The 27,993-nt window shown below is 33.7% G+C and overlaps 2 protein-coding genes across 2 annotated transcripts; one reads left to right on the top strand and one right to left on the bottom strand.

Annotated features, from left to right (window-relative positions):
* Positions 1-131: 131 nt before the first annotated feature.
* LOC145312851 (Na(+)/citrate cotransporter-like) lies at positions 132-9,027 on the bottom strand (the record flags this gene model as incomplete). The annotated part of the gene is given in 12 exon segments (XM_080152085.1): positions 132-192; positions 577-719; positions 1,594-1,655; positions 2,032-2,101; positions 2,529-2,609; positions 2,885-3,034; positions 6,388-6,455; positions 7,021-7,140; positions 7,457-7,556; positions 8,158-8,198; positions 8,398-8,498; positions 8,909-9,027. Coding segments are annotated over 12 exon segments (1,092 nt in total), but the record flags the coding sequence as incomplete, so codon positions are not given.
* Positions 9,028-18,562: 9,535 nt separating this feature from the next.
* On the top strand, positions 18,563-27,445 carry Achl (La ribonucleoprotein translational regulator Achilles). Its single transcript, XM_080151224.1, has 5 exons — positions 18,563-18,701; positions 19,970-21,021; positions 24,262-24,446; positions 24,783-25,979; positions 26,146-27,445. The coding sequence occupies exons 2-5, from the start codon at positions 20,853-20,855 to the stop codon at positions 26,308-26,310; spliced, it is 1,716 nt and encodes a 571-aa protein (XP_080007350.1). The 5' UTR covers positions 18,563-18,701; positions 19,970-20,852; the 3' UTR covers positions 26,311-27,445.
* Positions 27,446-27,993: the final 548 nt, after the last annotated feature.

Raw genomic sequence — 27,993 nt, 5'->3', positions numbered from 1 at the left:
TAGACATATTTTAAATATAAAAAAAAAACATTTAAAGTGCCACTAGAGGCCTCTAGGGTCGTAGCCGCTAGTTATAGATATAGTAGCTACGGAAAATAAATAATAATCATAAAGATTTTAAAAAATGAAACCTTAGAACCATCAGCTAAAGCAAATCCACCTCCGAACAAAATCAATACATCCCAAGGGAACCTGAAAAAATATTCATTTTTAAAACACTTAAGAAAGGATGACACCATCCATAAGCAGCGAAGCAAAAAAATCATGCTTGGACAAACAGGACAAAGTGAGCTATAGAGCCGATGTTCACATTCAGTTGCAATAAAAAGAGAATTAAAGAGAGAAAATATGAAATAATTCACAGAAATGTTTAAATGACCTTTTTATAATTCTTGAGTATTACCGACAGGCCAACGGACAAAGTAGACATAATCTGGATGCTTATTGGTACAGGGAATATTCACAAAAATCAACTCTCTTTCTTAAATAGCAGCACGAAAAATCACATTTTGCCCATAGCATTACGGATGGACATACAAAATGAGTTATAGAGTAGTTTATCATCTTTCAATTTACCTGTTATGAATAATCCTCCAGTCAATGAGTGCTGGAGCTGGCTTGGAGTGAGCCACAGATACAAAGGGCCAGAATGTCAGCGTGCTGGGGGTGATGAATAGAAAGAACACAATCAACAGAGAGGCTGAGGCATCGTCAATCAACTAAAAATGTTTTTAAATATTTTTCATATAAGTGCCGAAGCTACTCAATAGGTGTTCATGTCTGTATGTCCTTATAAAAATGAACAAAACACATCTGTCTAAGCAAGTTAAAAAAGTTTTACTTTCTCAGAGGTTTTGTAGGATACAGGTATTTTTCTAGCATGGATTCCCTTAATGATGGGTCATTTTTGACAATGGCATTCAGACAGCTTCTACTAATAGAAATAGAAGAATAGAAGCATATTCTGAACCCTTTTTTCGTCAAATCTAAGAAGGAACATTTCTAGCAGACAAAAGTATTGTTTACTTTCGACTCAAGCTGATGTGGATTCTTAAAAAAATATAGACTCGCTACTCTAGTGAGGCAAAATTATTTTTGTGAAAAATCATCCAAAAGCACATTAAAAATCTACAAAAATTAAACAAAATCATATGTTAATAACCCTTTTAAGATTTTTTTTAATTTTTGTAAATTTTTTATTCGATTTTGGAGGATTTTTCACAAAAATAGTTTTGCCTCACCAGCGAGTAGCCAGCCTAACTTTTTTTTTAAGAATCCACCTTGTTTCGGAGCTTTCAAATTTAAACGAAATTTTTTGGCAATTAATTCTGATTCCACAAAGCTTTCTACTAAGAAAATATACTGTTTACAGCTGACTTTTATCTATGTATGAAATGAAAAAAAAATGCATTCGTAACAAGATGTGTACAAAATTTCAACCAATGAAATTAAATGTATGTACCGATGCGATTCTCCTATTGGCTCAATCAGACATTCCCTCTCTTTCTTAGAACCTTTATTCTTCTACTCTACCTTCTGTCTTCTTCATATTTTGCAATTTAAAAAAATGTTTGTAATGTCATATTAAAATACCTGATGATATTTTGTGCGTCCACACACATCTAGAACAGACTCCAAGAAGTATTCTCCCCATCCTAAAAGTCAAGGCTCGGCAACCGCGCGTCAGCCGGTGTGTGTAAGCCTCGGCGAAATCTTCATAATATAACGCTAAAATTTGTCTAAATCGGTTCCCACACAAAAAATCCATCATAATGGAATATTTTTTTTTTTTGCACACAGACGGTTTAAAGTTAAGGCTTATGCGCGGTTGCCGAGCCCTGCTGAAAGTTGATAAACCATTCTTCAATCTTACTTAGTTTTAAAGTCAATAAAAATGCTTTGCCATAAATATTTACTTAGTATTACAGGTAACAAACTATAGGATGTTTAGTTTTTTAATAATTTTTTGTTTGATCTTTTCAACTGGATAACCATGCCAGGTTTGCTGGCATCCAGTGCCTTCTATTTTACCTGGAATAAATTGAGGATCTCTGAAGAACCAAAGCAAGACGAGGATAGTAAAGTTGACCAACACAGCAGCCTTGGATTGACAACCAAATATAGGCAAATATCGCATAATATCAAATACACCTTTACTTTATTAAATAAATTAAATAAGTTTAATTTTGTAAAAATCCAAATTCTCATGATTGTACTTTTGGCAACTAAAATTTTTATTGGATTATTTGTTTTAATTTGATATTATTTTTAAGAAAAAAGTTTTTTTTTAATATTACAAAGCAAATTTAGACAAAACCCAAACTGTTTTGAGCAAGACGATTCCAGTTACGTCATATACGTTTCGGGAAAGAAAAAGGGAAAGGGGAAAGAAAATCTCTTCAAAAGAGATGGGAGAAAAGGGAAGAGATTTTCATCCCCCCTTCCCTTTTTATATGACGTCACAGGAATCGTCTTGCTCAAAACTGGGACAGTTTGGGGTTTGTCAAAATTTCTCTTTAATTTAATACCTGGTGAAAGGTCATAGGTCCAAGTCCTTCGTACTTTTCTTTTAAAACTCTTCTCAATGTTTCCTTGTTTCCAATGTCCATCTAATACAAATTAGTTAATTCTATAAAGTAGTAAGTGGTGTGTGGGTGTCTTGGAGATTTTGTAAATGACTAAACCAATTGTTCTATGGAAGTTTAATAAAGGTCTAAAGAATTTTCAGATTACATACATACATACAAAAATATGAGGGAAATCCTTTGCCCCCATTGCTTGCCAACCCAATAATGTTCCTCTTCTAATAGATTAACATTTTTTTAAAATTAAACAAAAGTGAAAAATCAGTCAGATTAATAATCATAAAAAATATTAGGCTTACCTTATTTTTTCCCCAGGGAGCTCCCATGAAGTAGTACTGGAGCCAGATCCAGGTTAGCAGCATGTTGACCAGCATGATGGGGCACGCGAATCCCATCCAGGTAGCAAAGTTGACCGGTGTCTCGCCTCCAAACAGTGTGGCCAGCATACCCTGCAATTAAATCATCTTTTTATTTTCAATATAGTATCCTTAAATAGAAGCTACAGGATGTATGATTGTGCTCCTCAACAGGATGTAAGTCTGCCTGTTCCAAAAGCTATCTCTATAATTGATACATAAGACACTGTTGGGAGGCCAGATGAAAAAAGTTTATTTTTGTGTTAGGCAAAAATGGCTTTGCAATTGTATCAGTAAGTAGGTCCAATAACACCTTTTTAAAATCCAACTAAATCTAATTTTTGAAAAATTTAAGTTTAAAAATTTCAAGTTAAAATTTCATCCCCTAAGAGCTTACACTCATCCATGATAAGGAAAACAAATATTCATACTTTTCAATTCTTTACAGCTTTGCGTTTATGAAGTCTTTCATAAAACCACTCTATATATGATTTATTTGAGACTGAATTTCCGTGACCTTGGCAAAGCAACTGATAAAAATAGCTATTGATAAACTCCCTTCAAGAGTGGTTTTATGAAGAACTTTATAAAAGCAAACTTGTTCAAATTTTTAATTTATTAATCTTTGCTTTTCTTGTCATGATTGTTCGGTAACTCCTAGGGGATGATAATTGAACTTAAAATTTTCAAATCTATTATTCTCTAAAATTAGATTTAGTTGGATTTTAAAATTAGCAAAGGGTGTTTTTAGATTTACTTACTCAAAGAGCCCCCCCCCCCTCTATCTCGGCTCCTGGTACAGATAAAGACGTAAAATTTTTTTCTGGTGGTTCATGTGTATTTTTAGAGAAAATTACTTTTTATAGTCATAGCAGTCAGACCGCTCCTTAGCCGCTTTTTAGCGGCCAGCCGCTAAATTTTAAAACAGCTGTAGAGCGGCCAACTTTGCAGCTAGGATGACCAAATTTTAGGACGAACTTTTATTTTTCATAACAAAAAAATTACTTTTTCTGATCATCGCCGAAAAACGGCAAATAACGGAAACCGCCATTTTCGGCGGTTACGGCGGTAAAACGGCGGTTGGCGGCGCAAATTATTATATTTATCTGTTTATTATTGCTCAAGGATTTACCAAAAAAATTATAGGCCTCTAGCTGTAATAGAAGCCACGATATTCATGATATATGTCTGTAGTAAAAGCCGGACAAAAATCGGTCATAAAGTCGGTCAGGGAGCGGTCAAACGGTCATAACACCACTTTTCTCAGATGGTCATTGATATCTAAGTATTCACCAAAAAAATTTTAGGTTTCTACCTTATACACAAAAGTCATAAGGCAGAAATTAAGATTTATTTAGAATTTTTTCTAATTTTTTTTGCTACCCAACCGACTGTGACCGGACACCACGACCGACACAGAGCAGATATCCAAATAAAATCAACTCTTGCCGACGTATAATTACTAAACTTAAAAAGTCATGAAGTTACAGCTCTCCATCTTACCTACAAAAAAAATGAGATTGAAAAAACTAGAGGGGGGGGCTCTTTGAGCCCCCCCCCCCCCCCCCCCGATCTGTAAGGGTTAAAAATTAGTATTAAAAATGCGCGCGAAGCGCGAAAAAATTATTTTTCCAAGAGATTTTTTATTTTGGGGGGGGTATTTACCCCCCCAAATTGTTTGGGGGGGTAAATACCCCCTCCTAAATGGTTGGGGGTGCCTACGGCACCCTCAGGGTAGGGGTAAATTTTAAATGGGGGGGGGGGGGGGGTAAAATGAAAAAAATTTTGGGGGTGCCTACGGCCCCATTACCCCCCCCCCCCCCCCCCTTGGACGTCTATGAGTTTTACATTGATAGTACATTTTAAACGTGTCAAAGTTAACAATAAGAGTAACAATATTGTATATAATGATAATTACATACTTTATACTACGTCAAAATTATTATAAAATCGAATTAAAGTGTATAAATCAAAACAATTGTCACATTTACATACAATAAGTCTACACATTACTTAAAAATAATTAATTATATAAGAGGATAATATTATGTACTAAATAAAGGGTGAGCAAAAAAAATGCGTACCTTTTTAAAATTGAAATTGCGCGGCTTGTGTTAATAGTAGAAAAATGTTATGCATATCGTTAGAACCGCTATGAACTCTATTTTTTGGAAATATAAGAACGATTCCTATGCTATGTATAGTTAGGGAGCTACGTGTTAAAATGTCCCAACTGATGTAAAACTTGACTTGCGAGTAAATTTTAAAATATAACTAAAAATTAGAGAAGATATTTTGCAAAAAGAGATGCCTACATTTTTAAATTTCAAATTGCGCAGCTTGTGTTAATAGTAGAAAAATGTTACGCATACCGTTAGAACCGTTATGAATTGTATTTTTTGGAATTATAAGAACGGTTCCTGTGCTACGCATAGTTTAGGAGCCAGATGGTAAAATGTCCTAAAATTTACTCGCAAGTCAAGTTTTAAGTCAGTTTTTATATTTCCTAAAAATAGACTTCATAGCGGTTCTAACGATATGCATAACATTTTTCTACTATTAACACAAGTCGCGCAATTTCAATTTTAAAAAGGTACGCATTTTTTTTGCTCACCCCCGGCCCTTTAAGTAAAAAAGAACTTGAAGTATTTTGTAATTGAATCAGCCAAATATATAAATTAAATTTAAGCAAATTAGAATTGTCCTATCGATTTAAAGCTTAGCATGATGATTTCAGTAAGGGTGTAGAAAGCTTAATAACTGTAAAATCATTATCAAAAAGTATGAACGTATATTTCATTCAAATTTTACATTACATAATTATGTTTAGAGCCTAAAGAATCATTGAAAACAATATTAAAGCTTATAAATCAAAGCAAATTCACATTTACATATAATAAGTCTACACACTAATTGAAACAATATAAAAGAATATTTACGGTTTTTTCATCAAAGTGCATGTTAAACACTGATTCCCTCCCCCCCCCTCCCCTCAAGTACCAAGTGCCCAAAATAACATTACCTAACCTTACTTAACCTAAATAAAGGACCATAGGAGCCATCCAAAATCCAGGTAAAGCCAACAATAGTTTTACCAACCAGATCACATTCTTTTTGCCTTTTTGGTTGCAAACACAAAGTAACATTGATAATATATCTACTAAAGATTTTAGACCTCAGAAAGGCTGTTGACAGGTATACCTGGCACCTGAAGTACCCCAAAGTTTCTCATTCGTTGGCTTAAAAGCTTTTGGCACATTTATTAAATCTTTATTGGTTGGTTCAAAGTAACAGTATCCAATAATTTAAAACCACTTTATTCATTCTTTGGGATGGACATCAATTTATCCTTCATTATCTTATCCATTTGGATTTCTTAATTAATTGTCAGAATTAAAAAGGCAAACTAAGAAGGAAGGAAGTCTTTTACAAATAAGTGATTTTACCTCAGATCTCTTATGATCATCATTAGCTTCTTCAAGTACAGCATCAAGCCCAGTTTCTGCATTGATTTCTATATAGTTAAAAACATATTTAGCTTCATTGACATGGTTATAAAAAAGTATTATAGATAGTAATAAATACATAGTTCAAATGGTTTTTAAACTCCTCATGCTTTCCTTGAGTTTTACAAATGTTTTGAACAATGTTTTATTTAATGTAAAAAACAAAGACTATCATAGAACTGAATATTAAACAACTTTCAGAAGAAACATTGTAGTTTGGATATTTCACATTGTACTATGAAAACAATAAAAATAGGATATACATAATATATAAGACAGGAAAAAATATGTCGCCAATTAAGCTTTTTAATATAGATCCATTTTTTGTCTGTTTGTTCATCCAGTAGGAGAGGAGTTGTTGGATGGAGTTAAGGTTATTTAAGCCAGCTGCGAGCATCACTTTATCACAAGAGTACAAGAAAATCTGTTGCAGGTAATAATATACCAACAATTAAAACTACGCTCATTCGTTCTCCACTATATCTTAAGGTTATTTAAGCCAGCTGCGAGCATCACTTTATCAGAGTACAAGAAAATCTGTTGCAAGTAATAATATACCCACAATTTAATTACCTGTTAGTACAGCCTCTACAATGGGGATCATCATGGCCGTGGTTGCCGTGTTAGAGATCCACATAGACAAGAACATGGTTGGCAACATGAACCCCATCATCAACAATCTTGGACTTGTACCTAGATGATTTAGTTTTGATATTTTTAATTCTATCTTATAAATTGATTTTATTTTATTTTTTTTAAGGGTAGTAGATATATTACAATAAGCCAAGGCAATGGGTTTGGGATTGACAGTGGAAAATTTGTCCTCAATTTTGCTTGCTAATATGGACCTCATTTATTTGTATTTAGGAGGTAAGGAGGTAAGGGGATGAGTTAGAGGGGGTGGATAAGTTATATTTTATCCAGCTCCGAGTATTACTTTGGCAGAGTGCATGAAAATCTAATGTAACATCCATATGATAATAGATCGATTGCCAAGGAAAAGTTTTACCTATCAAGAGGAGAACTCTGAGAGCAATCCTCTGATGAAGTCTGCAATGTTCCACAGCTATGGCAACTATCAGTCCACCGATAAACATCATGTTAGATTCCTAGAAGTAAATATATTATACTTTATATAATCCTCTGATGAAGTCTGCAATGTTCCACAGCTATGGCAACTATCAGTCCACCAATAAACATCATATTAGATTCCTAGTAGTAAATATATTATACTTTATATAATCCTCTGATGAAGTCTGCAATGTTCCACAGCTATGGCAACTATCAGCCCACCAATAAACATCATGTTAGATTCCTAGTAGTAAACATATTATACTTTATATAATCCTCTGACGGAGTCTGCAATGTTACACAGCTATGGCAACTATCAGCCAACCTATAGTATTAAATACATTATCCTTATAAGAAAGTAACAGGATGTTTGTTTGTTTGTCTGTCTGTTTTTCTGTACCGAAGGATCTTATCGCTGAAGCGATTAACAGGGTAGCTTCTCATAGGTCCCGGTAAACTTTATTACTATTTTGGGGGATGGTACCACCACCCTCCCAAGATAAATCACAAAAAAATCTAAACTTTTAAAAATATTTTTGTTTTTACGTAGACACATACAAATCAAATAAAAAAAGCATTTAAAGTGCCACTATAGGTCTCTAGGGGCGTAGCCGCTAGTATAAATAAAAGCAGATTTACCTTCATATACTTTACACATACGTCACGCGTACTCATAATACCTAAGCAATTATACAACAATTATCACTGAAAGTCCTCCCCCTTTTGTTTTTTAAACAGAAAAAAATAAGGGGGAAGGGGTTACCTATGCCTAACCTAACCAGACCTTAAGAAATAAACAATTAAACTAAAAACTAACCTCAGCCTTCTTTTTTTAAATTCATATTAAAAAGATTTTAAGTTACAAAAAATTATAATTACCTAAAACTGGGAATAGAATGATTGGAATAAGCGCTGTGATGGGTAAAGCTATAGCCTCTGTCACCCAGTATGTTGCCATCAACAGGATTACATACCCACATCTTAAAAATATTCAAAGTATGATATAAAATATTCATAAAAGAGAAGATCAAAAATCAACGGTATCGCAAACTAACATGAACACTTGTAGAGTGTTCAAACTTAAGCAGAAGTTGAAGGAAGTATTGTGGCTGCCTATTTTTCTAAGTTGATAATAGATATAAAGCTATAGAGTATTAATTTAAATTCCAGATTTACCTTGCCTCAGATGTACCAATAGTTAACAATGGAGATAGGACAATTGGAGTAAGCAGCAACACAATAGATATAAGACTATAGAGTATTAATTTAAATAACACATTTACCTTGCCTCAGATGTACCAATAGGTAACAATAGTGCTAGCACAATTGGAGTAAGCAGCACCACAATAGATATAAGACTATAGAGTATTAATTTAAATTCCATATTTACCTTGCCTCAGATGTACCAATAGTTAACAATGGAGATAGGACAATTGGAGTAAGCAGCACCACAATGCTCCTCCAGAATTGAGCAACCTTCTTCATATTGTGCAATAGTGTGCCTAACCGTCTACTAAAAAAGATTTGAAGTTTTAATTAAATTTATGTTAAGTTTTACCTAACCCATGCCAACCAAAGAAGGAAGGAAGGTGACAATGGGTTGTTTATTACATTAGTCCCCAAAGTTTTATGACTTTTTCTAATTGGTTGGTCTAACATCTTTGGGAACTTTAATTGAATTTTAATTGGTTGGATCATTAAGTTGAGTTTCCAAACATTTTAACCCATAATTACAATATACAGAAGGAGTATTTTTGGTATTATCATTCGGGATATATATCAATTTATCTTATCCCTTGCAACCAAAGGCTTGGTCAGATGCATGACATTGGATGCTAACTTGCCTTTTTATCATAACCAGACTTCAAAACAAAGATCCTGCCATCAATTTTGCTTCTTTTCAGTAAAGTAATACTTGTTCATAAATATTAAGCTATAAAAATTGGAAAGAATTTTAATGAATATAATAGATTTGAAATCTGCATAAGATTTTAAGGAATTTTTATAAAATTCGTTTTTTGTGTAATTCTTTATCTATAAGCGCAAATACAAATTAAGTTAAATAACTTTGACATCTGTGATTGGTGGATTGAAAACTATCTGCGCCCTGATTGGAGAAGCTTAAGTGACGTACATCATTCAACCAATTAGAGCGCAGGTAGTTTCCAATCCACCTACCCTATTGGTCAAAATTTTGAAAATCAGACCACATACATCAAAAATATGTATAAACCAGTTGTTAAGACAAAAGCAACTAAACCACCATAGATGTTTTATACTTAAATAAGCTCTTTATTTAAGGGAATAGCGACATGAAATTTCAGCCGTCTATCTTGAATAGGAGCCGCGAAAATCCTGTTTCAGGCAGACATTTGAATTATAGAGTAGCATCTCTACTAAAAACAAACAGGTGTTAACTGATTAAAATACAATCATCGACTGTTTTCAATTTTGTTGAGGCGATGAAAATTACAATGGAAAAAACTGGTCGTTTTCCAGTTCTTTTAATTAGGTTTATAGTAGCGAAGCTACTCTATGATTCCAAATGTCCGTCTGAAACAAATTGTGAATTAGTTGACATTAGTGAGAAAGAGGAAGGAAATAACCTGCTTAAAAAACAGGAATTATGAAAATTTACTGTCAATAAATATACTAAAATACTCGTCTATCTATTGCTACTGCTCTGAAGCATATAGAATATCATTTTCCAAGCTATTTTTAAATATAGACTGCTAAAATTTTGTTTAAAATCCATGAATTAAAAACATACTGCTCTATGTTCGTTTGTAAATATGTCTGTTGTTTATGTAAGAAGTCATCCTTGTTTACCTACTTGGATGTCTGGGTTTATTGAGTGTTATATAAATGTTTTTAAAAGCGAAGCTTCTCTATAATTAGGGTCGGTCCGTTTGTCCGACCGTACGTCCATAACGGATAGCTTTTTTCGTTAATTTAGGAATCTTAGAATTGTTCTAACGATTTCAAACTTTGCATGGTGATTCCTTTCCTTTAGTAGTTAGGTACGATTTAGAAGCCGTACCAAAATGTCCGTACGTTCATTTTAAACATGTTGATTTTTTTTACTTTTTTTAATAACAAATTTTTATGTGATCTAATCATCCGATTTATCTGAATTTTGGTATATTGATTCTAAGGACAACAAAGTATAATGTTATAAGCGAAGCAACTCTATAATCAAGTCCTGATATTGTAAGTATGTCCATAAACATTATCCTGTATCAAGCAGTTTTTCAACAAATGTACTTACAATTTTGCTTTGACTCTTATACATTTATGTTCTGATTATTCAGTTCTGACAAAATACAAGTGGTAATGTCCATTTGTCCTACCGTTTCAGTGCTTCGCTTTTATGGATGTTGTCATCCTTGTTAAATAATACTTGGTAAAAAAATCGTGTAGGCGACTAATCATTCATTTTACATAACACAAAGTAGTAAGAGTTACTTTGTTTGAAGCTTAAGGTTTTGGAAGTTTTCTAGTCATAATGGGCTGTACTTTACAGGAGAAAAAGAAATTTATGGAATGGTTTTAAGCTATTTTTCTTTGACCCTTTTCCAACTGAAATTTAAGTGAATGGTCAAATCACCCATTATTTTAAGTGCCACAAGAGGCCTCCAAAAAAAAGAAAGGTATCTGTCTGTTTTCCTTTGGAACCAATATATAAGTTCTCTGAAAAGCACAGCCCATTCGTATAACTTTGTGTGTTAAACTATGGGATGTGTGCTCGTACCATATATAGGAAACCATGTTTGTTTATGGAAGTGAAAAAGACAGAAAACTTAAACCTTCCTAAGATCTATATGATGCTTCATTAAAATGGAAAACCTATACGGTTCAGTAATTTTCCAGATGTTTTGCTGTCATAAAACATTTCTTATTTTTATTTTATAAATTTAAATGATATTTTACTAATCAGAAATATTAATTCTGATTTTTAACATACTAACAATGGATACTAGCAGCTATTTAGTAAGGTTTTTTTTTGTCTGAAGCTAAAGATCTCAGAAATAACAGTATAATTACCTGAACGCCAACTGATTGAACGTGTCTGATAACTGTCATACTAACTAGAAACTGTATGATGACGACATCTAATTGGCTTGGTGGCGCTTCTGGTTCTAGACCTCTCAACGCACTTTTGAACATACTCCACGGTGTAAAGCGTCATTTTGTCAACAGAAAACCAACCCTTTGATTGCACGACCATTGTCTACGAAATTCTAACTGTGCATGGTAATGTGTTGCGCGTACTTATAGGCAAAGGCATTCCCCCCACGATGCTGTGAGTATTGGTGCAAAAAAATGACGTAACAAAAAAAATTAGCCAATGAGAGACCGTCATTGACCAATGGTAAAATTTATAGTGGACTCTCATTAGCTAATTTTTTTGTTACGTCATATTTTTTGCACCAATACTCACAGCATCTCCCCCCACTATTCCTATTTATGTCATGCGTCTATCACAGCAGCAGTATACAATCTGACGTTTATCTATACCTTTATTCCTGATAACCCAGAAAGTACATGTATTTATTCCTGATATGTATTGTCTATCAGGGACAAAAAAACTATTTTCTAGTATGGCTTCGAAACCGATTAATATCCGCTGGATTAGAACCAGTCCTCACCCATACGGAAAAATCATGTTTAGCATCAAATTACAGACAATTTTTCACAAATATTAAAACAAAAATCATAAAATTAATACCAGTTTGTTAGTCCAGGACTTCGGCCCCTAGAGTCTAACATAACTGGTTTTAATCTTTTACTTTTTCATTTTAATATTCCCGGAAAGCTGTCTGTAATACGATGCAATAAATAACTAATACAGACCAGTTAGATCACGTTGCAAGCCGAACAGACTGGTCAAATCTTAGTGTACATATCAGAAATGCCTATCCCTACATCCCTGTTCATACCACATGATAAATTGATTTCCATCCCCAATGATGATACACAAAAGTACTCCAATTGTGATTACAATTAGTGGTTGAAACGACACCCAACTTCATGAACCAACTAATCAAGATTCAATATAAGTCCACAATGTTGTAGGCCAACGAAAAAGAAAAACGTTATTATAAAACTTTGGGGAACGTGTATTAAACAGCCCAATATCCGCACCCTCCCTGACTTTTGAGAAAGTTGATAATATATATTGAGTGGACATCTAGGGGGGTGTATAACTATAAACGCCCTGACAATAAAATTACACCCCACTAGTTGTCTGAATTACACAATTAGACCCCCATCGTTTTGGGTTGAAGGGGGGTGACGAACACTTTGCGCTCCCCCTTGGTAAAATCCTGTGCACGCCACTGACCATGTTGTATGTTGAATTGAACAAATGATTTGTGTTTCTGAGGTTAAGAATCAATAGAATTCAAATTGAATGGGTTCAATACAAACATACAAGGATAATAATTAAGGTTGGCTACAATGTTGGAATGCATTGGTCATCAAGTAGGCACATTCTATTGTCAACAACAGACTAAAAAACTTTGTCGTCACCTATGATTGCTTTTATTCTGTTTTTTTTTATACTTTACAAAAGAACCAGGGAGGGAGGGGATATTGGGCTGTTTATTACACTTGTCTCCAAAATCTTAAGTTTCCTTATTCGTTAACTTAACAACTTTGTTTTTTTTTATTGAATTTTGATTGGTTGGTTCATTAAGTCCAGACGTTTCAACGACTAATTGTAATTTACAGAAGTGGTAATATTGGTTATCATCATTGGGGATGTACATCAATTTTTCTGCCAATGTCTTATCCCTTTAGATCCCTGAAATAATGTGCAAATAGTATGCTGACATAGCAGCAGTAGGAAATGAGTGTGTATTTAATATTTATTTAAAAATATTTTTGATCAACCCTCATGTAAAACCTTGTAATAAAAGCTTAATATAATGCGTATAGAACAATTATAACAATTAACAGTCATTTAGATCGTCATGGTACCACAGCCGATAAAAAATATTAGCCGCAAACCATGTTATACACTTAAGCTGGCAATAAAAACTGCAAATTTTTCAGAAGAAAAAATCCGCAACATTTCAGCAAAAGATTTGCAATAGTCGCGGCTGTCATACCATGGCTAAACACGGTTAACGTATAATTTTTACATTCTCTACGGGTAAACAATAAATTATTGTTCTTTTACAGGGATCTAAAGTGATAAGACAATGATCGATTAATTGATTTGCATTCCCTTCAATAAATTACAATAAGTAGTTGACACTTTTGGACACCCAACTCAATGAACCAATCAGCCAAAAATTATTTAAGTCCCCAAAGTTGTTGGGTCAAACAATAAAAAAATCGTTATTATAAAACTTTGGGGACCAGTGTAATAAACAGCCCAATGTCCCCTCCCTACCTGGTTCTTTTGTAAAATATAAAAAAAAATCATAATTAAAGCAATCATAGTTGACGACAAAATTTTGATTATACTTAACTGTTTTAATTTTATTTTCTCACATCAAAAATGAACAACCTCAAAATTAAGTTTGAAAATGTTTTACTCAACAAATGTTTTATGTAATACATTAATTCGCACTTGAAATATTATGATAATAATTATAGAAAAAGAATATTCTTTTTTAAAATTTCACAAAACCTATTGATGTTAGGGCACACGAAAAGGTCTTATTTTGTTGGAAGGAAGAGGACATTAGGTTGTTTAAGGAAGATGATTAAAGTCCCTCCACAGATTATGACGTCATACGATAGAATAGCCAATGAGAGGCCGTATACATTGTAATTGACCAATGGTAAAATTTATGCTTTCTTAATCATTGGCTTAACAACTTTGGAGACTTTTATTAAATTTTTATTGGTAGATTGTCCAAACGTTTCAACCACCAACCAGTGTATCATCATTAGGGATGTACACTAATTTATCGGCCATTGTCTTATCCCTTTATATCCCTGCTTATTTTATCGAACCTGGATAACCTTCAAAGGACTGGCACAAATGAAGTTGTTATGTTGATCCTACATGAACCAGTACAGCAAAAGTTAACATTAGTTGCACCTGTTAATGCGCCATGGAATATCCACTGCCTATAGTATTTATGTCATTTGCTTGACACAGTCGCAATAAGAATAACATCAAAATACCATCTCATTTCAATGTACTAAAATATTATATTTAAAACTCAATTTTTTGGAATAATTATATGATAACCATTGTTTTTTTTAGAAACATACGGATTTTAACAATAAAATAATAAACCATTTTTTGCTGGATTTTATATGACAAAAAATGGGCCAAATCTAGTAGCGCAACTAATTCAAATATCGTATGCACCCAATAGTTATAAATAAATTGACATTTGACAGGGGAAAATTTTTCGTCAATTTAGCTTGCTAATTTGGACCTAATTTATGGATCAGTTCGTTCATCAATGGGGGGATGGGGAAGGGAGGAGGATTGAAGGTAACGTTATTTTAGCATCAATTTATCAGAGTGCATGAAAATCTAGTGCAACATCCAAATAATAATATATCGATTGCTATTAAACGTTTCTTCTGACTTTAAACTACGTCTTATTTGCTATCATGTATTATTTACGTGAACAAAGACATTTCTTCCTGCCCTTTCAAATGAAGAGGGTAAGGTATTCTGAAAATAATTGTCATAACATCATGATACACTGTAAATGCAGATTAATGAAAGTAAAAAGGATTGGTTGGTTAATTTAGTTGAGTGTTCAAACGTATCAACCTCTAGGTTTAATCTACACAAGGGATAATTTGGTGAATCATTAAAGGAAATGTACATCAATTTATTGGCCATTGTCTTATCTGACAAAAGAACATTTCTAAACCAATCAAATTTGTAGTATGACTGTTATTTCTGTCAATACAGTTTAATTTAGTAAATTGTCTTGTATACATAGATGAGCTTTGTTACTTAAGGATGCTGTCACCCTTGTTTTTGTAAACTTTTCATCTTTTACAAAGTGTTGCGAAGGTGATGAATTCCAGAATTAATAGTTATTTATCCCATCGTATTATAGACAGATTTCCGCGGATATTAAAATGAAAAAAAATAAGATTAAAATCATTTAATAATTTTGTGGTTTTTTATTTCAAAATTCGTGTAAAATTGTCGGAAATACGATGCTATACATGATTTTATGTATGACTGAGAACTGGTTCTAATTTAGGATATTAAACCATACTTTAAAATCTAGATTTCTTTTTCTGCCATGCTAATGGCATCACATTAATAATAGGCAAAACTTATTGCTTCCAAACAATAATTGCATGCAAATGGTTAGTTGTCTGTCGGGCGTTTAATTAAATTTAGCTTACTTAAGTTTATTTATTCTTCAATCTTTTTAACAGTTATCCCTCTCCCTGAATTGAACCCGGAAACTAAAGTTGATTGTTTAGGGATTTTAGATTGTTTCATTTATATATGATGATAAATAATATATTTATGTGCTTTAATATCCCTTAAATCTTTCAATTTTAATCTTAGATTAATTGTTAAAGTAAATAGTAATAATCAGGAAGTTGATTTTGTATATCTTCATTTAGAATTTCAAAGAGTAATTAAATGTAAACTAGTTTTCATTGCCAGTTTTACTTGGTGGTTTAAAGGGGGGGAGGGGGGTGAGTATTTTCTGTGCTTGAAATATATATTGTCTGTTGGGTTGATGTGTTTTTGTATGTGTACATGGTTGGTTCATATATACATGGTCCTATCACAGAATTAAGAGATGCATAATCAGGATAAAAAAGAAGCCTCCAAAAAATATCTTTTTTAAATGGCATTTTTTTGTAAAATCAATCATTAAACCTAAAATCAATTTATGCCCCAACACTCCTATTACATTAATATTATCAAAAACTACTTTTAAGCCCCTACGAGTTAAACCAGTGGGGGTATCATAATGAACCTTACTTAGCCAGAACCTAAACAAAATATTTCTTTTATTGAAAATAGTCTAGAATGGTATTTGTTTAAAAATGAGTGCTTTCACACAATTAAAGTGCTGTTTAAGCACTGATCCCCCCATAATTTTTTTTATATATGAGAGGTTAGTTACTTTGTTTTCTATGCCTGCAGGGGGAGGGGGCATACTTATATATTTCAAAATAAGGGGGGAGGGGACAGTGATCAGTGGTTTATTATTTTTAAATGTTTATTTGATTCATAGAGAAAAAAATCCTTTTTCCTTATGATTTGATTTCAAATTCCTTCATCCTTTGGTTCCTAACTCCCTGAAACTAAATTTACCTTTTTTTCAATGTCATACCATGAAAGCGCTCTCACTTTTCAACACACACACACACATGTCATACAAACACTAAATAATTTAGTGTACCAAAATCAAAGAGAATTTATTATGGAATAAAATTAAGCCACATAAAATGCTTGTTTACATTATAATTCTAAACTTATTAAAAGATAAAGTATTTTAATACTTTCAAATCAAAAACATACACACACGAACACACACACATGCACATTTAAGTGTATGTGCACACAACACTTAGGTGTTGTCTCGGTGTGCTCGCGAGCACGGCAGAGAGAGCGCAGCTGAATCCCTAGCGTGCACAAGGTCACTGTTGCTTGCCATATATACCACATACGCGCACAGAATGAGATAGTTACGTGCATAGATAGATAGTTAGGAAATAGATTGATAGAATTATATAGAGATTGAATAGAGAAGAGAAGGGGATTAACTTAGGTCTATTTATCTCTAATGTTTATGTTTTTAAAAACAGAAAATGTTTAATAGCTTCAATTTAAAAAAATAACACTTCTTTTTAGTAACATTTAATTTTCTTGAAATCAGAACGTCGGTCTCTAGTAATTTCTATAAAAGTACTGCAGTCGACTTTTTTATTCTTATATACTTTCAGTTCGTTTATTTACGTTGTTTATGGACAAAATTGCAAAATTGAAATATTCGCAAAAATGAAATTAACTAAGTGGAAATTAAACTTTGCTATACAATAATTTTTGTTGTTGTTGGAATGTAGAAGAACTTGCATATACAGGTTATTTTTCAAGGGTGAGGGGAAATAAAGCTGATAAAGGCCCGGCAGGGGTAAACAGTGAATGTGGGTTAGTGTGTGTGTGTGTGTGTGTGTGTGTGTGTGTGTGTATGTGTGTATTTATGTGTGTGTGTGTGTGTGTGTGTGTAGAGGGTACAAAGAAAATGGGAAGGGAAAGGGTAAACACATAAAATTGACGTCTCTGCATTTTGTTCAATTTTAAAAAAAAGTTATTTTGAAAAAATATAGAATAATTATGAACTATATGATTGCTTATATTCCTTTTGTATTTGTACCATTACTAAACTTCACTTATAATTGGTCGTGATAAACACACATACTTACTTACAACATGTTACTTTAACGCATAAAAAAAAACATATTTTGAAGAAAAATGTCACAAATAGAAGTTTCATTTCAATGTTCGTTTGTTATTCCAGATTTAAAAATGCACTTTTAAAGGTCAACTGTATATGTAGAATATTAGAATGCTACAATGTATAAACATACATTCTCCCTTCACTTGGTTATTTTTATATACAGCACAAGAAATATGTTCCTTTTGCAATGTTTTATTAAACAAAATATCTAGTTTTAATTTTGTGTGATAACATCTTTATGTATATTTTTCAGAACTTTTTTAATGTTAAACATGTACTAATTGGAAAAGAATAAAGATTTGCAACTTTTTACGGACACTTCATCGCTGTAATGATTCGTCCGTCGTATCTTTCTACATGTTATATGCGGTGAAGGGAAGCTGTGGTGTGCACATCACAACTGCTGTTGGGGGAAAGGGAGTGGGGGCAGGAACAACTGCTGTTGGACCATGGGGCTGTTGGGAGGTGAAAGGGGTGTGCAGCAGTGATCATGACTTATATGATTGTGGTGGTTTATCTCGCGCGCGGCAGCTATTCTCAACGTCAAGGTGTCCTAGTCCCTTCACTTAATAGAAAGAGAGATAGGAGGGGGGGGGGGGGTGCAGCTGATAGGGCAGACTAGCAGCACAGCCAGCAGTCAGTAGTGAGAGGTCTCTCGTGGAGTGAAGGGGCTTCAGTGTGTACCTGTTGTACAAGCAGATTACAGAGAGCTCAAGTAGCACGAGATTGCAAGGAAGCACACCAGCATCAGAGCATCATAAGGTCAACAAATTTTCTTATTTCCTTTTAAAAATTAAGTTTCTTATTTTCAAAATTTTTCTTTTTTTTATTTGTTTACTTTTGGTTTAAATGTGGTGAGAGATGGTTACCCTTTGTCTTCTTTGTTAACTTTTGTCAAATTTAATTTTCAAAGAAGACTTTGTGTTGGAATTCTTATAATTTTCAGTTTAAATTATAACGGTAATAGTTCAATTTTATCATTTGTTTATTTACAAATTAAACATAATGTGAGAGTTTATATGTAGCATAGATACATATGTTTGGGTAAGATTAAAGCTTATGTATGTTATATGTTGTTGTTATATGAATGCATTGAAAAATAACTGTTTCATTCAAGCATCTTATAACACAGAGTACCAGGGAGGTTTAGTCTTATAAACAAAAATAATAGCCTAAAACAGTAAATAAACTTTGGATCTAAAAACAAATTATCAAAAAAATAAATGAGTAGAATTTTTCATTGTCAATTGTCTTCTGCTTTTTAATTGACAACTCTGTTTATTGTTTGTTTATTTATTCTTGAAGCATAATTGTTTCTGTCCTTGAAATTAAGATTATCTAATAATGCACAAACATGTTAAATATTTAATATGATAGTTTAAAAGTGAAAGGAAGAGCAATTATAAAGTGAAACATTCAAACAATAATAACAGAAAGTAATTAGTACAAATTCAAATTTAAAAAAACAAAATGAAAGGTTTAAAATTATGCAATTAAAAAAAGCATCATTGAATAAATTTTTTTAAATACTAAAAAACTCAATATGTTATGTATATTAGTTTTTTTTCAAGATATTTTTTCTCAGATGATAAAAAGTAAACATTAGTGCTTTCACTTACAGTACCTGTGGAGCACTAATCCCCCCCATTTTTATTTGTCATAAATTGAAAAAAATCTTTACCCAAAGCGATAAACAAAAAATGAAAAACTGCACTCAACCTTTCTTATTTTAAATTTATTTCAATAACATCGCCAGTGGACTTTTCATATAATACAACTCCCCCCCCCCCCCATTTCAAGGATTTTTCTATCATCTGAGGAATGCAAGCACTAATGGGCTTTCTTGAACTTTGCTTAACCTAATCTAAGTTTTATGTCAAAAAGGGATTTTTGGGTGGATTAAAGGTAGAGGTGAAAGGGGGGGGGGAGACCCACTAGTTTAATGGAGATTTTGCTAGATTTCTCTTCAACATATATATAGTGACAACACTTTTTAAAATTGACCTTAACATTTATTTTTTTCTGTGTAGGTTGAGGTGACCGGAACCCGGAACCGTTGATAAGCTCGCTCCGTGTGTGGACAGAGTGTCGTGGACTAGATCAAACAACCCTGTATCCATCCATCCATCTCTGCCTGTGTGTGTTGAGGAAACAAGAACAAGCATATTCATACAACCATTGTGTGTCTAGCAAAGTTAATTTCCCCCATCCCAGGAAAGGAGAGCAAAGAATTCCCTGTGCAAGCAAGCGACAGGCTACATAGCTACGTGGCATTAATACAAGAAAACCAGCATTATTATATCTTGCTAAACCCAGCATATATATATACAACTGCACTACTATTTCTACTACCATTTGCATTCTACAAAAAAAATCTACAAAATTTCCCCTGACAGATCTGCAGTCATAAATCTAAGCTTCGCCTAACCTAACCCCTGTAGGAAGCTGTAATTGTATTTACTAGTCCTGCAGACAGTCTGTGAGTACGAAAAAAAATCCCCCAAAAAAGTTTTGCTGTACCAATTCCGCGCCTGCCCTAAACTATTCCCTGAGAAAGAATAAAAATCAGTCTCTACACAAGTGTAAAGAGGAAAATACAGCCTTCTCCCCCCAAAAAACTGCAATCAATTTTCGAAAGTATTCCTTTCCCCTTCTGCATCCTGATACATTACTGCTGTGCGTGTGTATCTGTGTTGACTCCTATTGTACCCAAGTACCTGTGATAATAATTTGTTATCATCTTTGTTATTGTTGATTCTATAGTTGTATAAAGAAAAAAAAAGTTGTTGCTGCAGCCTCGAGCAAATAATATCGAGAGGACACTGTGATATAAATATATATTGTTAATTATACCCCTAAACGTACAAGAACCCCCCACAACAAACAACCCCACCAACAGTCAACGGCCGCAAGATGACGTTCTACGGACCCCCGGCCCCGTTTCAGCTGTACGCGTACGCTCCAATGCCAATTGCCAACCATGAGATCTACGCAGTGTATCCGTCAGGTACGGGTGTCCCCGCCCCCCTGGATGGAACACAATTCTACTATGAACAAACTACTCCAAAACAGTCTTACTCAGGTAAAATTAAAATTTTATTTACAGGTAGAAATATTTTTACTTGGTATAAATCAGGAAATATTGCTAGAATTGACTATATAAATCTAATTAGTGTAGAAAGCTTTAATGAAAGATTCCATAAATTGTGAGTACTTTTTTTTCACAAATATCATAAAATGTGTTTCTTCAGTAACTTAATTTGAAATTTTAGCATTGGAATAAATTTATTGATACTCAGGTATGTCCATTCCAAGCTATTTAATTTGAGTGGGGTAAAATTAGGGATTTTAAAGTTTTCATTCTAATTCTAAAGGTTTTTAACTTGGATACAAAGAAAGGAAAAATTATGCTTAAAAAAAACAAAATATTTTTATATATGTATTCATCAATATTTTATAAACAACCCAATCCTTTTTTAAATCCATGACTTTTGCTTTTACATTTTTTACCGATGACCTAATATTTTATCTCTTTCTAAACGCTTTTTGGTTTCATTTTCTTATTCGTTGGCTTACTTAACTTTGGGGACCTAATTGAATTTTTATTGGTCGTTTCATTAAATTGAGTGTTTAAAAGTTTCAAACATTTGTTGTAATCTTTAGAAGTGGTAATTTTGTGTATCATCATTGGGGATGTACATCAATTTATCAGCCATTGTCTTATCCCTTTAGATTTCTGGTTTCATTTACTAATTGTCTTTCCCAAGTGTTATTCTATGAAAGTTTGAGAAATTTCTACACTTGAACAATTGCAGACAAGACGTGTGTAAGGGTGAAAGAAATGTTTCAGCTCATAAGGGGGGGGGGGGGTGGTATGAAGGTGAAAATTTTAAGGAATGCGATGTCAGTTTATAAATGAAAGTTGGGGAAAATTTTGCCTGATGATGAAATCCACATGGTTGGTTAAAACAAGGTTAATTTATACCAGGTTACGAAACATAAAGTTAAAAATTCAAAAAGAAACATTCAAAGAAAAAAATTCTTTTTTACTTAATCTTTTTTCAAAGTTTTTTTGAATATAAGTTGGTAGATTACCCCCCCCCCCCCCCTGTATATACTAGAGTAAACACTCCTTGCAAGGGTTGAGAGTGTGAAACGGATTCCTATTTGAATATCATTCTTTCGGCTGCAATGATTTCCTTGTAAAATCCAAATAGGGGGTCATGAAGAATGATCCTTAATTTGCAGAGATTCAAATAAATTGGGACAAGAATTTTTAATCTTTGAGTAAAACAGGGCATGTAAATATATAACTCTCATAATTCATAAAATTCAACTTTTCTACTCTCTTTTATACATCCGCAATGACTCTATAGTATGACAGGGCTGGCTTAGAAACAATTTGGGTCAGACAAAGAAATATTCGACCTTGAATGGCATTTGGCTGGTTTTTAGGGATTTATTTATCAAGGTTTCACAGTAGAGTTAATGCATATACAAGCCTGCTTCCGGGGTGTGCTACATATGTTTAAAAGTCTAAGTAAAAGTAAGTGTAATGTATAGAGGACCACCTTATTTCTTTTATGGTTATACCTTTCCTATCTTTATCTAAATATATATGCACTGACTATTTACACACACACACACACACACACACACACACACACAAGCACATACACAAGTACATAGATAGCGAAGAATATAGTCCACATATTTCAAGCATTTCATGCCTTATACCACATGTTTCAAATACCATTCACAGTACAATGGCCCGAAAATGGTCAAAAATAGATTTAGAAGATGGTATAACTCAGATAAAAAATCACCTTTAAGTTTACCAATACCTCTAAACATTTTTTTTAGCTTTAGCTTGTTTGTTAAAATCCATATTCATTGAAGTTTTAAAATTTAAGGAATGTATGCCTTGAATGAAGATATGCTGGCCTTTAAATCTGGACAATAATATTAAGAAAGTTTCTAAATCTTCAGATAAGAATCAGAGCCTGAATGTTTTTGCAATAAAAAGTAAAAGTAGATTGCACAATTTGTCAGAGTATTTAGTGCTCCCCTTTTCATTCACCCTTCACATGAAAGTACAGATTTCCCTTATCATGGTTCTATTCTGTTTTTATGTGCTTGTAAGTTGTGTGTGTGTGTGTGTGTGGGGTCCTGTGTGTAGATTGGTTTTGAATGGTTGCATGAATTTGAATGATTCCTATAATTATTTTGTTTTTGTTATCACAATAAAATATCATTCTTGTTAAGTCTGAATTTTTGTGTGATGCTGTATTCTAAAAGTCCTAAAACCACAGGGGCTATGTTAAAGTGGTGGCGCGAAGCGCAACACACACACACGCGCACATATACACAATACAGGTAGATAAACCATACATCTACTTTCATTTCTGATCTTCCTACCTGAGCTAAATACTTTATAGGACTCATCTCTGCTTGCACCATACATACAAATCTTCCCCAAGTGCCCCCCCCCCCCCCCACATGACTTACTTTATAATTTTGTAGAAAATACTCACATATGTTTTACACGTCTTATTTCTTTCCCGGCTTGGCTAGTCTAGGCGAGGCTTAAGTAGCGCAAAAAAGAAACAGTTGAATATTGGACTTGTTGATCCTAATACATATATACATACATAATTGTATTAATGAAGATTATTACATTTATGATATTAAAAGACTTTCTAAATATTAAACTGATAAGCTTTAAGGCGTGAAATTTAATAGAATTATAAGATTGAAATAAAGTGAAAGTTTGAGAACCAAATTAAATGTTGGCCATGGAGGAAGTTGACACGTTTTCATATGATTATTATCATATGAAAATTGATAATGCTCTTATTCTGGACATTTATGAAAGTTTATTCAGAGATACTTCGCCTGTAAGAGGTAGATTTTTGAAATCACATTATAAAAACAGATTAAAATGATTTTTCGTAAAAATTGTGAATAAAAAGGCATCAAATTTAGTTTTTATTTAATTTTTGCTTTGGTACTTTGAACTTTAGCTTTCTTGTAACTGTTTTTATAATATGCTATAATCAAATTACAGTTACTATTGCATATGTAAAATACATATAAAAAATAATCTTTTTTTAGAATTTAATACAGCAAAAAAATATTTGCATCTACTCTGTTATTGGGGTTTGTCCGATCGACAGTCTGTTCATTATACATACAATTAATATTCTTATCTCATCCAAAATGCAGTGGCCCTTTCATTGGAACTGTTGAAAATTATTGTTTTTTTATATGCATTTTTATGAAATTAGGAATCACTAAATTTTCATGGTTTCTTATTTTACAGGAAAGCATTCCTTCAGCAGAAAGGAGTCGACTGACTCCGGTATCTCCGGAGTGTCCAGGAAGACCTCGACCAACTCCAACATATCCATCTCGAGCATCATAGAGGAGCCCAGCGAGGAGACAATCAAGGAGGAGCCAGCCTATGTCGAGCCAGATGAGGATTTGTGCGAGAAGATTACACAACAGGTATTGTCAATAAATCGATGCGCATTAGAAGATAAATAGTGTTTCAGTATATGTACATCTTTAAGATCTTAAAATTTTCTAAAAGTAAAAAGTATTTTTTTTAGAGGGGAATTTTTTTTTTTTTTGGGGGGGGGTTGATTTCTTTTTGAGGGCGATTCTTTTTGGTCGGGTGGTGGTACTCTCCCCCAGAATAGTTATAAACCTTCCCAGGGCTTAGGACCATATCGTTTCAGTGGTTAGCGTGATCCTTCGGTACAAACAGACAAAAAGACAGATAGATAAACATCCTGTTACTTTATTTAAAAAATGATCTTTATTTAACCATTTTTTTATCAGGTTGAGTTTTACTTCTCCGATGCTAACATCACAAAGGACAAGTTCCTTCTGAAGCACGTCAAGAGGAACAAGGAGGGCTTTGTCAGCCTCAAGCTCATCTCCAGCTTCAAGCGCGTCAAGCACTTGACCAAGGACTGGAGACAGGTGGCCACCGCCATCAAGACCTGCTCCAAGAAGCTGGAGGTGAATGATCTGGAGACCAAGGTGCGCCGCCTTGAGGAGCTCCCCCCGTATGATGAGACCACTCCTTCAAGGACTGTAGTGGTCCTCAACCTGCCCATGGACAGACCCACCATTGAGGGCGTTGCTGAGATATTTAAGGTGTGCGGCGAGATTGTCTTGGTGCGTATCCTGCGCCCCGGCAATCCTATCCCCGCCGACATCAAGCAGTATGTGGCCAAGCACCCAGAGATGACTACAAAAGTCTGCGCACTTGTTGAATTTGAACGCACAGAATTTGCTCAAAAGGCGGTGAAGGAGCTGTATGAAGATAACGAGGAGGGTATGAAGGTCATGGAGTTGACCGCTACCCCACTCAAGAACGGCAACAAGAAGATTGAGGCGAAGAAGCTGGCCGAGAAGGCAGCCGCCATGGCCAAGGCCACGCCTCAGCGCAAGTACAGCCTGCAGTCCACATACAACGCGCCCACAATGTCCCAGGTCATGGGCCACAGAGCTCGCAGGATCTCGCTCATGCCCAACATGAAGTTCGGACCCATTGTGGAGGATGTTAAGGAGAATGTGCCCCGCAAGGAGTACACTCTCAACCCCAACGCTCCATCCTTCCAGATGAACTCTGACGGCACATTCCAGATGATTCCCATGATGTCGCAGCGACGCAGGACCGGCAACACTGTCCTCTACATGGACGACGGCACTCAGTACATGAGCATGCCCACCCGCCGTATTTCTGGACAGTTTGCCGCCTATAACTCCTCTGAATCAACTGCATCATCTGGAATTAAGGTTCCCGCTAATGTGGTGAGAATGCCCAAGGGCCCCGAGGGCAAGGGATTCACTAACTGGTGCAAGACAAGGATGGAGAAGCGTCCCAACAGGGCTATTCCCATTGTGGCGCCTCCCAAGTCTCCAGTCATCACCCTGTCTGAGTCCCCCGAGGAGAAGGTCCCTGTGCCTGCCCCCGTAGCCGAAGAGGAGGTTGCCCCCGCCCCAAGCACTTCTCAGGATACTTTGAAGGTATGTTTTAAAAGAAATTTTAACCAGCTTTTAATGTAAATTTAAAAATTACACCCCCAAAAAATGGTTTATAAAATCAAAAAGGAATGTTTTCCTGTTTTAATATATGTTATTACTACTACTGTTAAATATTGATTTCTTAATTTCATAACAGCATATTTTGTAGGTCCCAACCATCAACATTGAGGCCGCCTCTACCGCCTCCGAGGGCAGCGAGGACGAAGCTGTTGTCCCTGACAAGAGCGAGTCCGGCGACTCCGGCCACGAGGACAGCTGTTCAGAGCCCGACGCACATGATTTTTCAGCCATGGCTGCTGCTAGGGCTCGCTAAGAAAAAAAGATGAACGGGTTCGAATCCCGTAAATTTTGTTTTTCTTGTATGATCATTCAGTATTAAAAACGGAAGGAGTTAAAACTACTAGAGTATACCTGTACATAATATTCATTCATGCTATCTGAGTCATATGTTTATATGTAGAAAAAAAAAGATCGAAAAAAACCTTAAAGTTATTCTTATTTATATATTTATCTAGCCCAATTTATTATTATCCATTACTTTCACCAGTTTTAGTGTATAAATATGTATAAATAAAAGCTTACGGGTGTGTGGACTGGTCTGTAGGTCAGCTGATAGTAATCGGTCAACCTCCAGCTGGTGACACATCCTGCAGCGGCCTAAAAACGCACATTATACCAGCTCATTCCTGCCAAGCTTATTCATAAGCTAGAGATAATTTTTGTTCAGCGCATTTACTGTATATTTATTTCTATGTTATTATTATAATAATGATATTTATATATTATTATTATAACTATATTCTTATTAAGAAATAAACAGAGTGTCAAATTCTAGTCATATTTATTTTTTATCTATTTATTTATCTATTTTTGCTTTGGATAGACAAATTTTCTTTAGATTCTATTTTTGCTTCAATCTTTTTTCTGGCCTATATTTTCTCTAACTAATTTTCTTTTTATTTTATGCTATTTGTAAAAATTAAAGGCAATTAGCTCTGAACAATTAACAGTTTAAAAACTTTTTGTTGTAAATAGTTACGAAGTATTATACATTATTATATTGGCTAGTCAATCCTTAGTTTTTTTTAACCATGTAATTTCAGTGTTTTTTTTATGAAAATCATTTATCCTTTAATAACTGTATTAAAATTGTGTTATATCATGTTTATATATAAAAAACATCCCCCTGGTGTCCTAAATTTTATCATTTTTTTCTCCTTGGTTGGAAATTGACATTTTTGAGTGTACGAGTTCATTTTTATTTTTATTTATCATAAATTAATTTACAAAACAATATCCTAAACTGCCAAAATTTTTGTTAAAGTATTAAAGTATTTATTATAATCTATCTATCTTTCATATTCCTGTTCAAACTGTGGAAATTGTATCTCGTATATTCTTATTTTTATTGTTGTCACTGTTTTATAAAATATATCTATTTTATTATTTTTGACTTTTTTTTCATTAATATTAGAGAAGGTTCCTATAACTATAACTATATAGTCGATCTACATGAAAACAGGAATTATATGCATTTTTGCAATATCATCTCGGTTATTTTCATCCTTGTTTACAAAGAATAGTAGATATATTGGAGATAAGAAGCATATAGATTGCTTTAGATGATATTTTTCCTTGTCTAATATTTTCATTCCAAATTCCAAATATTTCTTGTCCAAAATACCTAGAAAGTTAATACATGATTCAATCAGGAATTTATAAAAAAAATTAGGACAATTAAATTATCTGATATTTATATAAAAAAAATCCGACTATATGCGACTAAATTAAATAATAGTCTACATGAAAATAACGTTCTTAGATCAATCTAATTGATATTTTTTATATCCACTCAATTTGTGTATTGATACAAAATTACTATTTATTTTTTTATTTCATGGCAATTATAAACATATTAAATACAACATCCTAATTGTTTTACCTTATATAAATCTCCCATTATTAAACACCAATTACACACACACACACACACACA

Source organism: Acartia tonsa, chromosome 2 (genome assembly GCF_053477335.1).
Source record: "Acartia tonsa isolate MP-2025a chromosome 2, ASM5347733v1, whole genome shotgun sequence".
Taxonomy (NCBI): domain Eukaryota; kingdom Metazoa; phylum Arthropoda; class Copepoda; order Calanoida; family Acartiidae; genus Acartia; species Acartia tonsa.
Note: the sequence above shows the minus strand (reverse complement) of the source record. Positions and strands in the feature narration are given on the sequence as shown.